We start from the raw sequence: 13,793 nt of genomic DNA, 5'->3' as shown, positions 1-13,793 counted from the left end.
ACTGAGTATGGCAAAAATGGGTACAACTGCACAAAATTTACATTTTTTAAAAAACATTTTTTGTATTTACCCAAAAGACTAACTAACGTACTTAATTTGAGATTTTTTTTTTATTGTGTATAGAAAAGTATACTAACAGTTTAAAAATTTTTTAGGGGAAAATAATTTTATTTTAGAAGTATCTTTTCTTCTTGCTGCGTATTGATGTTTATTGACTCTGTATAAGAATTTTAAATAGGACTTTGGAATTTTTATTCTCGAAGTACACATCTCATTAGCTATTTTGTAATGATTTCTTTTAACCAAAGGAGCTCAGTGTACATAACACAGAATATAATCTTGCTGTAGCAAAGAATAATCTATTACTTTAACCATTCTTTGAAATTCTTTTAAGCTATTTATAGCACTTTCTTAATGTATTCTTGTAAACTAACTGTTGATTACGGTAACACTTTTGATATGCATGAGGAAAGACCTAAAGATTTTCAGTGATTTCCTTTTATCTCAGTATTTTAAAGATTAGCTAGGATAATTTTTTACAAATAAAATTCACATGAAGGAATATTGCAAATACTTGTTTGAAGAGTAAATAATTACATAGTATGGTTTAGCCCTAAATAATCTTACCAAAAACCTTTTAAAACTTAAAAATAAAGTAGCAGCGAGTTGTGAATTGGTTTTTAAAGGGATTATGTTGAATTTATTAGTTTTGCTTTAGGAATGTTAGGGCAAGAATGTCTCAATTCTGTAAGAGAGGAGAGACGAGAGTTCTAGAATAACATTCTCATATTCAGATAGCTTAAAAATATCCAATCCTGTGTACTCCCTGATTATTTAAGTCTATTTTAGAACATGCCTGACAAGTAGAATTATAGTCTCTTGCCTTCTAGTTTTCATACTATACTTCTTAGAAGTGTAATTTATGTGGGCTTTTGATGTTGGAAAGGCTAGGATTGTAGTCCACCTCTCTCCAACTCTAGTTTTGTAACCTTAGATAAATTGTGTAAACTCCTTGCACCCCAATTTCTATATCTATAAAATGAGATCGTAATACCTGCATTTCAAATTGTTTATACCGTTAAATGGTATACCGTATTTAAGAATGCTTAGTATAGTGCTTGGCTGGTACCTACCAAATAGATACTGCCAAATAGTGGTCATAAAAATTATTTTTGTAGGTTATTATGTGAACTGTAATTTTATGAATTAAATTGAATTAAAAGTATAAAGTTATTTTTCCATATTTTAGGCATATTTATCATTACTATATTCATGGCCCAAAAGGCAATGAAAAACGTACATCAAAAGAAGTTGGACCTTTCAACAACATTGATATTGAAGTAAGATAAAATTCTTTCTTAAAATATTACAAGTTATTAGGTATCTGTTCCAGTTCCAAATGACTTTGGATAAGAAAAATCAGTCAATAGACAACCCTTTTCTCTTTGTCTTTTACCAAAGTATTTTGGCAATTTAATATTTAAGTAGAGAGATCATTATTAGATCTATGTAGTTTTTGAACCTTTATTTACTATAGTATTTGCTTTTTCTCCTGTCTTCTTTAGAGATGTGAGTTGTTGCTGAACATCAGATATCAAAGTGGGGAGGAAAAGGGATATAAAGTTTCTCTTTGTTCATAAAAGTCTTATGATGGTGAAGTAAGATTTAGAAGTATAGAACATGAATATTGGGTTCTCCATATCCTTGCCCACATTTTGGAAAGAATTTCACATGCATCGTTGTCTTACTTCCTACCTCTAGCAAGAAGCCTTAAATGTACTCCTGAGTTAATTGTTCTTTAGCTCTGCTTTGCTTATGTTCTATTTTTTTAAGTAGCATATTGTGTTCCTTATTGGGATGCTACTTATGGTTATTTAACCCATATATAAATATATTTATTTAATTAAGCTATATGATTACTTGTTTAAATACAAGTTTTTACCTATTCTGTTGTTAGATCATAGTTGAGAGCAAAAGTGAAGTCACCATAGAATTTAATTATTTTTGTTTTATTTTTATTTTAGATTTCTATGTTTGAAAAGGGGAAGGCACCTAAGATTGTCAACCTAAGGGAAATAGAAGATGACATGCAGACGTTGTATATAAACACAGCAGCTGATAGTTTTGAGTTCAAGGCTCATGTTGAAGGAGATGGTGTAGTGGAAGGGATTATTCGATACCACCCTTTCTTATATGATAGAGAAACTTACCCCGATGATCCATGCTTTCCATCAAGTATGTTAATCTATTATCTTAGCTACAAAGTGTGAAGTTGTGATTTAGAATTTTTTAATGATTATTATTAGTTGGGCTCTTAGGGCTAGATAAATTTTAAAACTTGTTTTCTTAAGCATGTCTTAAATTCTTAGGTATTTATAATTTTTATAATTCTTGATTTATGTGTGTATTCACTTCCAGATGAGTAAAGCACTGGCTTTAAAGAATATTACATATTCTTTTCTCATGAATTGCTTACTGAACTTTTAGCTATGTACTGCATATTAATCCTTTACATATTGTCTTCTCATTATCTTTGTAGGTATTTATAAATAAGTTTTAAGCTTTTCATAGTCATGTCAGTTTTTTTTTTTTTTTAATGCTTTCTGATTTTGTCTTGCTTTGGAAAGCCTTCTTATATTTCCAGATTATAAAAATGTCCTGTAGTTCTCTTTAAAAGTCATTTTATGTTTAGATCTTTAATGCATGTAGAATCTCCTTTTTTTGTACTACAATGAGGTAGGGCTCTGCCTTAATATTTTCCATGTGAGTATTTGGTTTTGTAGCACCAGTTACTTGATGTTACTGTTTTTTAAATAGTTTGAAATATTTTATAATACTGAGTTCCAATAAGTACACACATTTGAATTCTTTAAGTTATTGATCTATTTTATATTTATATACATGAATAATGATACTTTTATAGCTTTGTATTGTATGTTGATACTTGCAGATCAGGAAACTTAACATTCTTTTTTGAGAAAATTCTTAATCTTTTGCTCTTTTGGGTAACCTTTGGAATCACTTTGTACATTCACTTAAAAAAAATCCTGATGGAGTACTGAGATTGCATTGAATACATAGAGTAACAATATTAAACTTTCTCATTCAGAATACTTATTAGTCTTGTGAGTTCTGGAACCAGATTTCCTAATGTAAGTCCCATCTTTGACACTTTATGTTGTGTAAACTTTGACAAACTACTCCTTATCTGTTTCTTTATCTGTGAAATGGGAGGTAATCTCTTTCCTTGTAGAGGTGTTGTGAATTTTAGATAAGAAGCTGGTACAAATCCTTAGAATAGTGTCCAACATTATTAGTAAGTGTGGCTCTACCTTCCACAATGTAGCTGACCCCCTTTTAATTTGCCAACCTTTGTCATTTTTGTATGCTGTAGACAAAAAGATAAAGTTCTTCAAGTGATATCTTAAAATAAGAATCAATAAGTTGAGTGGTCCAGAGGGATTCTCCAAGAGCAAAGTGATTGGGTTTGATTGAAAGGAACTTCTTTGTTGAGTGTTTTTTGGGGGGAAGAAGAGTTTATTTTGTGTAGGTGCCTGAATGCCAAAATAACTAAGGCGTTACTCTATCAGGACCATAGTGTTTGATCCTAATTTGTTTGGATATATGAAAATATATTGCTCAGAAGCATAAAAGTGTTATAGACAATTGTGCTAATAATGCTTCTGATGCTTTGTAATATGTTACAATTGTAGCTGTATCACCTGAATTTGATCTTTGAAAATTTAATAGGTTATTTAAAGTAAAATTAAGTTTAGTGTTATTAATTTGTTCAAAATAGGCACAGTTGCTGCTACTAGATACTGTAGATTTCTCAGATGATTTTTATGTGAACCTACTGGTTCTGACAGAAATGTGAAACTTGTATTTGAGGTACAGTATTCAAGCTCCTGTATTTGTAGGGAAGAGCGATTCTGCTATAGGGCATAGTCTCTTTGCATGTGTGACTCTTCTACACTGTAAATAGATTTTAAAGATTGCAGGCTTAGCAGCTCGTGTAGTACTCCTAACACAGATTGATAAGTAATGTAAGTAATTATATATTAATATAAATAAGAACACCATTGGTAATGGGGAACAACTTCAGAAATCTGCCTTTCTGAGGGCAAACTAAAGTTGTCATTAAGTTTTACAGAAAACAGTGTGAGAGACCTAATGAGCTTTTGTCATAGTTTCTCTGAAGCAACTTTAATATTTCACTTAAAGAAGTGGTATAAATTGCATAAACTCTGTAGCAATAAACATTTTGCTCTATTCATGCATTTGCTTTAGAATTAAAAGATGAAGATGATGATGATGATTGTTTTATACTTGAGAAAGCAGCAAGAGGGAAAAGGCCTATTTTTGAATGTTTTTGGAATGGACGGCTAATACCATATACATCTGTTGAAGAGTAAGTTTTGATTTTTGCTGAAATTACATTGATTTATAAACCTTATCTTTTACTAACTAATGTTTTATTCTGTTCAAGTTTTGACTGGTGTACTCCTCCGAAGAAGCGAGGGCTTGCGCCAATTGAATGTTACAATAGAATATCTGGTGCATTATTCACTAATGACAAATTCCAGGTCAGCACTAATAAACTGACTTTTATGGATCTTGAGCTAAAATTGAAAGACAAGAACACCCTTTTCACAAGGATTTTAAATGGACAGGTATGATTTTAAATATAAATTTTGAATATTTGCCTATGTTCTATTTTAAGTACAAGAAAAATCACAAGTAGTATAGACTTGTGCTGATAATTTTTTATGCTTTTTATTTTATTAAATCAAAAGAATATAAATTCTTGAGCATTTATGTGTTCACATTACTCAAAAATTTCAAACTGATTAGGCTGTGTTTGGATGAAAATTTTACAGATATTTAGATCTTAATATTAAGACCTATGACAGTGAATAGAAGCTACAGAAGCATGTCCATTTGATGAGAGCATATAAAATAATATTTTATACTATAAGGGCTATACATTGAAGTGCAGTATAAAAATTTGGTAGGCTTAACTTTCTTCAGTGATAAGATTGGTTTTCCAGTTGCAAGTTAATAAATTTAAGGTGAAATCATCTTTTATTTTGTTCCATTTTCATTTGGAAATGGTATATTATACAGTAAGATATGTAGGAAGAAACGAACTTTACTTCATGTGTTATTGTCTGCAAAAGCATGTACTGTGGAGGTTTTTTTCCCTACTAATTCTCTTAAAGACAGGCATTAAACAGCTTATGCTTGAGTGTAAATCTTTCTATACTATCTTCCAACAGGGTGAAGAATAGTAAACAATAACACATTTTCTTATTATTAGAAAACACTTAATTTTCTATATGTGTTTTAACTTTTTTTGAATGGGTGCTATATATGTATACGTATACGTATATATACATATATATGTATATATAATATGTAAAAGGAAAAATGTGTTCAGTATAGCAGTGTTTCTCAACCCTTTTTTCATTATCCTCCTCATAAGGAGCTTTTTAGACCTTTTTTACCCCTGATCACTCCCCCAGTGATATTTTAATACCATAGATACGCTGTAGGTATGTTTACTGTGTGTGTGTATATATGTGTGTGTGTGTGTATATATATGTGTGTGTGTGTGTATATATATGTGTATGTATATATGTATGTATGTATATGCATGCTTGATAAATGGAAAGAAATTTTTATCACCTTTCTCTTTCTGCTAGGCAGCCAGTATCCATCATTTTTGGTGTACTCTTAAATTCGTACCAGAGAAGGAAAGCTTTTTGTTGTTGGTAGTGACCATTGAGACCTTGGTTCCAAAGATGATAGCAAAGACTTTTTTTCTTCAGTAATGCTTTTGTTAGAAGTCTAAATTTGTATGGGAGAAAGTTCCAGCAGAATATTTTAATTTTCTATTAGGTTTTCTGAGGGTGGGGTATGTGGAAGAAAAAAAGGAATGAATGACAAGCATCTATGGTTATATTTGTTTACTGGTAGCTGTATTTCATAGAGCATTAAAAATTGTTTTTTACAGGAACAGCGAATGAAAATTGATAGAGAATTTGCTTTATGGCTGAAGGACTGTCATGAGAAGTATGACAAACAAATAAAATTTACATCTTTTAAAGGAATAATTACACGTCCCGATCTTCCTTCTAAAAAGCAGGGCCCCTGGGCAACATACTCAGCAATAGAATGGGATGGAAAAATATATAAAGCAGGACAGCTGGTAGGTTTAACTTATTTCTGGATTCAGTTTTGAATAGAAATTGAAACTGAATGAGATGTATTAGAATTTAACAACAAAATAGTGCATGTATTGGCTCCTCAGGAGCCAGGAAAGAATGAAAATATCAAACTGATTTGAATGGCATAATTTAATGTGGCATTTATTAAAAACCTATTTCCCAAAGGCTCTATTAGTAAGGTTTTTATTTTTTTTTCTTGCATTAAACTTTACTCAAATGGAGAGTCTTAAATTTTTTTTTTTTTTTCAACATTTATTTATTTTTGGGACAGAGAGAGACAGAACATGAACGGGGGAGGGGCAGAGAGAGAGGGAGACACAGAATTGGAAACAGCCTCCAGGCTCCGAGCCATCAGCCCAGAGCCCGACGCGGGGCTCGAACTCACGGACCGCGAGATCATGACCTGGCTGAAGTCGGACGCTTAACCGACTGCGCCACCCAGGCGCCCCAGAGAGTCTTAAATTTTTTTAATGTGATGTAATGAGGTTTTTGCTTTGTTTTTGTTTTTTTTGCTAAATTTTCGTTACCTGTTTGCTGCTTGTAAGTTACTCTACTTGTTGATTACATTATAGAGAATGAAGAGATTTAGGAGAGAGATCTTTTGTCCTTAGGGACATTATAGTCTAAACTTGGTAATAACCTAAACATAAATAATAATAGATAAGAGAACAAGTGCTTGAAAGGAGAGAATGAATACTGCTTTGGCAGTTTGGAAGGAGAGGACAGCATTTTCTGACTATGAATGGGCCTGGGAGAAGAGCAAATCATGACATTCTTTGGGCAAGAAGTGGCATTTGTATGAATCTTGAACGAGGTAGAAGGGTTGGGTGTTTATGCAGGTACTACAAAGGTTGAAGGTGTCCATTCACTCTGTAGTGGGAGAGGAGTCACCGTGTGTTTAAAGCCTGGGAATTGTATGTGATCATCTAGAGAGGTGTAATGTGTGAAGTTAGAGCCTGGCTTTTCCAACACATAGGGGGGGTAGGGTGAAAAGGATGCACTGGCAAAGGAAAATGAAAGGGATAAAGATAGAAGGAAACCCTGAAGTCAAGCAGTGAGTTACAAGGAGGAAGTGAACACTTTTGTCAAGTTCTGTGTGGTAGTTGAGTAAGGTGCTTTCTGAGAGACCATAATCTGAACGCAGACAACAATACAGGTAAGTGCAGTGAAACAGCAAGTAGTAAAGTTGGGTTGTCCTGCAGCATGTTGTGTGTGAAAGGAAATAGTTTAGAAATGAGGCCGAAAAAGTAGGTTGTGTATAAACTCTTGTAGTCCCTGTCAAGAGTTTCTGAATTGAACTAATGAAAATTATCTTTAGATTTTTAAAGCCACATAAGGAAAAGAAGTACCCATAGGCAAGCTTTGAGCCAGTTTATTTGAAAGGAATAAGTTGTCAGAGTTATTCACTGTTCATAGTCACTGTTCATAGTCTGAAAGCAAGATTTTGTGGGGAAAAAAAGGGTTTGAGGTATTTTGGCTTCATAATTGACTTTGGAGGAATTCTAGACCTTTTAGACATATGCATAGCAATGACATTTTTGTATGAAGAAGCCACTGTGTCTTTACAAAGGTATGTTAAGAATAAGTGGGAAACTTATATAAGCAAATATAAATAAATGCAACTTTATTAGAATTTTTTTTCAGTAATTTTTCGATACTGAATTTTCCCCTTCAGTGAAATAGTTCTGTGATTATGAATATTAAGCCTGTTTTAGTAAATACTAAAAGCCTTTTTCTAAAAACTATTAGGTCAAGACAATCAAGACACTTCCTCTCTTTTATGGAAGTATAGTAAAATTTTTTCTTTATGGTGATCATGATGGAGAAGTATATGCCACAGGAGGAGAGGTTCAGATTGCAATGGTAAGATAGCAAGTAATAAAACATTTTTATTGGAAGCCTCTTGGTACTGCTTATTTTTGTTTAATGCTGAAATAAACATACAGTATTTTATATTTTGCTTGCATTTGGTTTTTCTGTTGGATACATTAGTGTTAGCATGCATTTTTGTGTTTCTTATTTGGTGTTTTCAATAATCTGTAGAGCTTAACATCTGCCCAATGTTTAACAAACATACGTATGTTATTTCTAGTTGTCAGAATAATTTTGTAAAGTGCAAATTTTGTCCAAGGCCCACAAACTAGTAAAAAATTGGAGCCAGAATTCTTTCTCAAGGATGAATAACTCTAAAATGAGAGTGGGCTTTATCCTTATATTCTTGATAATATTTGAATGGTATTTAATTATGTGTAAGGAGGTTACATGAAAAATAGAACCATTGTGGTATAATGTAATAATGGTTATTATGACTTACATATTTAATTGGGGTAAAATGTTTCTTTGGAAGAAACAAATGTTTTCATTGTAGCCAAATTTGAATATTTTTTTTTTGAAATGTTGATATAAATTATTCAGGAACCTCAAGCACTGTATGATGAAGTAAAAACTGTGCCAATTGCAAAGCTCGATAGGACAGTTGCTGAGAAAGCTGTGAAAAAATATGTAGAAGATGAAATGGCAAGGTAATTCACATTTCAAATTGCAGGATAAGAGTAACAAAATAAAAAATGAATCATAGCGTTTTTAACTATTCTTGAGTGTGTTGTTAATGGACACATAATAGGACATTTGTAGTCTTAGATTTACATATTGTGATGAACTTGCTGTTAAAAAAAATTGAGAGCTTTGTAAAACAGAATCCTGCATTTTGTAGAAAAAGTAAATTTTATGTATCTAAAGTGTCATTGTTATAGGTGCTATGACTCAAATATGTTAGAAAACAACTTGGTTTGACCTACAACTAGAAGAAAGTCGTAGTAACTGTTGGGAGGTAAAGATCAGTACCAAAGAAGTAAAGGAAAGTAGAAAAAACTGTTTGTAGCTCTTGCTTGGCTGATGATGCAGTCATTTTGATTCTTACTGAATTTCACCAATAATTCTCTTCTTATAGTTTATTGTATTTCCCAAAGGTGACTTGTACTGTAAAAGAGCAGAGGAACCCCCTCCCCCCAATTGATAATTCTTGGCTCTTAATACCAAGAGATTTTGTATTACTGTTTCAGTAACCACAGTAATGGTTAGGGAAATTTTTTTAGATTATTAATCATATAGAATTTTAGCATTAGCCTTTCAAAATACTATATCAAAAATAAATATTACAGTTTCTAGTGACTTGTATTTATTTTATTAAGACCATAGTTAACATAGTTCATGAAACATTAATATGCTGGTTTCATAATAGGCTCCCTGATAGATTATCAGTAACTTGGCCTGAAGGAGATGAATTATTGCCAAATGAGATTAGGCCTGCTGGAACCCCCATTGGTATGTTTTTTTTTTTTCCCCTTAATACTGAAAATATGCTTTTTGTGTGTCTTACATATTTAATATGTAAAAGACCATGATGAATTAAAACACTGTGTCAAGACCTAGCAGACTTATCACATTTTTTTTTAATATATGAAATTTATTGTCAAATTGATTTCCATACAACACCCAGTGCTCATCCCAAAAGATGCCCTCTTCAATACCCATCACCCACCCTCCTCTCCCTCCCACCCCCTATCAACCCTCAGTTTGTTCTGTTTTTAAGAGTCTCTTATGCTTTGGCTCTCTCCCACTCTAACCTCTTTTTTTTTCCCCCCTTCCCGTCCCCCATGGTCTTCTGTTAAGTTTCTCAGGATTCACATAAGAGTGAAACCATATGGTATCTGTCTTTCTTTGTATGACTTATTTCACTTAGCATAACACTCTTCAGTTCCATCCATGTTGCTACAAAGGGCCATATTTCATTCTTTCTCATTGCCATGTAGTACTCCATTGTGTATATAAACCATAATTTCTTTATCCATTCATCATTTGATGGACCTCATCACATGTTTTGAGTGTAACTAAGACATGCTTATTTTAAATTTTGGACTGGTAGGTGCATTAAGAATTGAAATACTGAATAAAAAGGGGGAAGCAATGCAGAAGCTTCCAGGAACAAGTCATGGAGGGTCAAAGAAACTCCTGGTTGAACTCAAAGTTATATTGCATTGTAAGTATGCAAACTAATTTGAATCTTTAATATTTGTTCTTAAATGTGTAATGCAGGTTTTAATATCTACATATAATTATCGATGACTTAACAATCTGAGAGACACAGTAGATTTGATTAAAGTTAGGAATATTAAGTGTGTTGTGACTAATTTTTTAATCGGTATTTTTCCAAGGGTTTTTTTTTTTTAAGTTTATTTACTTCATTTAAAAAAAAAATTTTTTTTTTAATGTTTTGTTTATTTTTGAGACAGGGAGAGACAGAGCATGAACAGGGGAGGGTCAGAGAGAGGGAGACACAGAATCCGAAACAGGCTCCAGGCTCTGAGCTGACAGCACAGAGCCTGACGCGGGGCTCGAACTCACGGACCGAGAGATCATGACCTGAGCTGAAGTCGGCTGCTTAACCGACTGAGCCACCCAGGCGCCCCTATTTACTTATTTTGAGAGAGAGAGAGAGAGAGCGAGCACGAACAGGGGAGGGGCAGAGAGAGAATCCCAAGCAGGCTCTGCGCTCTCAGTGTGGAGCCCAGTGCAGGGCTCAAACTCACGAACTGCAAGATCATGACCTGAGCCAAAACCAAGAATCCAATGCTTAGCTGACCGAGCCACTCAGCACCCAGGCACCCTGTTTTTTTTAAACCCTTTATTCTGAATTTTCCCAAGAAGGTGACTGTGGGCTAAAATAAGATACGGTGTATATATGTGTAGGAATTTGTACTAGATAGGAATTCAGATTAGCTAATCCATAAAATCTGTTGTAAATCAAAAAACTATGGCTCTGAACCTGTGAGCTAGAAGTACTTGGCTTAGATTGTAGGCCTGTTGACTGGAGAAGAAATGAGTATTCTTGCCCATTTTATATTTCCCTAATTTGAATCATCTTGTTTGTTTCTTGTCCGTTGCTTTTTCTTATTGGCCTAAAAGTATTTTCACTTACGTTTAAGGATCTGTTCTATCCCTACATACTGTGTGTCTCATCCATGGATTTTGAAGATACAGTATTTTATTTGATATATGTTTATTTCCAACAATTTAAAAACTAGTCAGTGATCCTATATACTTTATGTAAATGTCTTCTTAGGTCTCTTGGCATTGAACAGTTTGACTAACTTATTTTCCTGAAATACTCTCATTTTTGGCCTTTGTGACACCCGATACCTTATTTCTCCAACCCTTTTCCCACCCCCCACCCACCATTTATTAGGTATTCCAGATGGGGTTCACTGATTAAAATCAAAGTGTCAGGATTTCGTTCCTTCTGGAGGCTTTAGGGCAGCCTTGCCTTTTCCATCTTGTAGAATCTGCCCACATTCTGTGGCTTGTGGCTCGTGGCTCATTCCTCCATCTTCAGAGTCAGCAGTATAGCATCCTTCAGTCTTGCTGTGACTTGGACTCTCCTGCCTGCCCCCCCCCCCTATAGTTTTTCCAACCAAAAACATTTTTTATTATGTTAAAATATATATAACATAAGTTTATCATGTTAACCATTTAAAAACATATAGTTCTCCCTCCCCACATCTCCTGGTAACCATTTTTCTACCTTGTGTCTCTGTGAATATGACTATTTTAGGTATCTCAGTAAGTGGAATCAAGTAAGTGAAATCATATTCTATTGTATATTGTGTACCACATTTAGTTTATCCATTCATTCATCAGTGATTCATTCATCATTCAACACTTAGGTTGCTGTCATGTATTAGCTATTATGAATAATGTCGCTGTGAACATTGGTATGCATAAATCTGTTTATGTCCCCTATTTCAATTCTCTTGCATATACCCAGATGTGGAATTGCTAGATCATATGCTAATTCTAATGTATAACTTTTTGAGGAACTTTCTGTCAGACTGTTCTTCACAGTGGCTGCACCATTTTACATTCCACATCCTTGCTAACACACGTCATTTTCTGCCCCTCCCCACCCCACCCGTTTGTTTGATAAAAGGCATCCTAATTGGTGTGAAGTGGTATTTTGTGGTTTTGATTTGCATTCCCCTAATGATGAGTGAAATTGAGCATCTCTTTGTGTGCTTATTGATCATCTCTGTATCTTTTTTGGAGAAGAGTCTATTCAGGTCCTTTCTCATTTTTAAATTCTGTTGTTTTTGAGTTGTAGGAGTTTTTATATTTGAATAATCCTTACCAGATACTGTATAATTTGCACATACTTTCTCTTCATTCTGTGGAATGCCTTCTTACCCTATTGATGGGGTTTTTTGATGCAGAAAATGTTTTAATTCTGATAATGTCCAATTTTTCTGTTTTTTGCTTTTGTTGCCTTTTCTTTTGACGTCCCAAGAAGTCACTGCCAAATCCAGTGTCAGGAAGCTTTTTCTTGAATGTTCGTGTATAAGATTAGTTTTATCATTTTAGCTCTTACATTTAGTTATTTGATTTATTTTGAGTTTAATTTATATAGATTAACTTCTTTTGCATGTAGATATCTAGTTTTCCTAGCACCAATAATCAAATACTTTTTCTCCATTGAATGGTCTTGGCATTCTTGTCAAAAATCATTGGACCATATATTCAAGGTTTTATTTCTGGGCTATTTCATTGGTCTGTTATATCTGCTCTTAAGCCAGTACCACACTGTTTTTGATAACTATAGTTCTGCAGTAAACTTTCAGAGGAAATGTGAGTTCTCCAACTTTATTTTTCTTAAGATTGTTTTGGCTGTTAGGGTCCCTTGAGATTCCATCTAAATTTAGCATGGGTGTCCTATGCCTGGAAGAAGTGATATTGGGGTTTTGATAGGGATTATATTGGATCTATAAATCATTGGGTGCTATTGTCATCTTAATACATGAACATGGTTTTGTATCATCCAGGTGTGCTGAATTTATTTATTGACTGTAAACAGCTTTTTTGTGGAATCTTTAGGGCTTTGTACATAAAAGATCGTGTCATTGGGGCATCTGGGTGGCTGGCTCAGTTGGTTAAGTGTCTGGCTGCAGCTCAGGTCATGATCTCACAGTTTGTGAGTTGGAGCCTCACATTGAGCTCTCTGCTGTTGGCACAGAGCCCACATCACATTCTCTGTCTCCCTCTCTGTCTGTCCCTTCCCTGCTTGCATTATCTCTTTCTCAAAAATAAACATTACGAAAAATTGAAAAGATTATGTCATATACAAACGTTGAAATTTTACTTCTTTCTTTACAAAGTGGATTTTCTTTTTTCCTAATTGGTCTGGCTAGGACTTCCAGTACCATGCTGAATAGATGTGGTGTAAGCAGACATCCTTGTCTTCTTGTTCATGATCTTGGAGGGAAAACTTTCAGACTTTTATTTCTGAATATGATGTTAGTTTTAGGCTTTTCATAGCTCTGCAGGACTCCACACATGATCTGGCCTTGTCTCCCTGTTCAACTTTATTTCTAACATTTTCATCCTCACTGTATTCCCAATCATAATTCTTTTTGTTCCTGTACAAGCCCAATTTTCCCACCTCTGGACCTTTGTATGTATTTCCTCTGCCTGCAACTTTTAAACAGCAACTTTTCTTATTTATTTATTTATGTA

General features: G+C 33.7%; 1 protein-coding gene across 1 annotated transcript in view; it reads left to right on the top strand.

Moving 5' to 3' along the window:
* The window catches only part of SMCHD1 (structural maintenance of chromosomes flexible hinge domain containing 1), a 162,082-nt gene that overhangs the window by 35,753 nt on the left and 112,536 nt on the right, over positions 1-13,793 (top strand). The window contains exons 9-17 of the mRNA XM_047827631.1: positions 1,250-1,340; positions 2,025-2,235; positions 4,291-4,411; positions 4,490-4,673; positions 6,017-6,211; positions 7,980-8,093; positions 8,646-8,752; positions 9,472-9,554; positions 10,156-10,269. Of these exons, the coding sequence (XP_047683587.1) occupies positions 1,250-1,340; positions 2,025-2,235; positions 4,291-4,411; positions 4,490-4,673; positions 6,017-6,211; positions 7,980-8,093; positions 8,646-8,752; positions 9,472-9,554; positions 10,156-10,269 (1,220 nt within the window). The remainder of the gene's footprint in view (positions 1-1,249; positions 1,341-2,024; positions 2,236-4,290; positions 4,412-4,489; positions 4,674-6,016; positions 6,212-7,979; positions 8,094-8,645; positions 8,753-9,471; positions 9,555-10,155; positions 10,270-13,793) is intronic.

The sequence above is a fragment of the Prionailurus viverrinus genome, chromosome D3, assembly GCF_022837055.1.
Source record: "Prionailurus viverrinus isolate Anna chromosome D3, UM_Priviv_1.0, whole genome shotgun sequence".
In the NCBI taxonomy this organism is placed as follows: domain Eukaryota; kingdom Metazoa; phylum Chordata; class Mammalia; order Carnivora; family Felidae; genus Prionailurus; species Prionailurus viverrinus.
The sequence above is the reverse complement of the archived record's forward strand: the minus strand, read 5'-3'. Positions and strand labels throughout refer to the sequence as shown.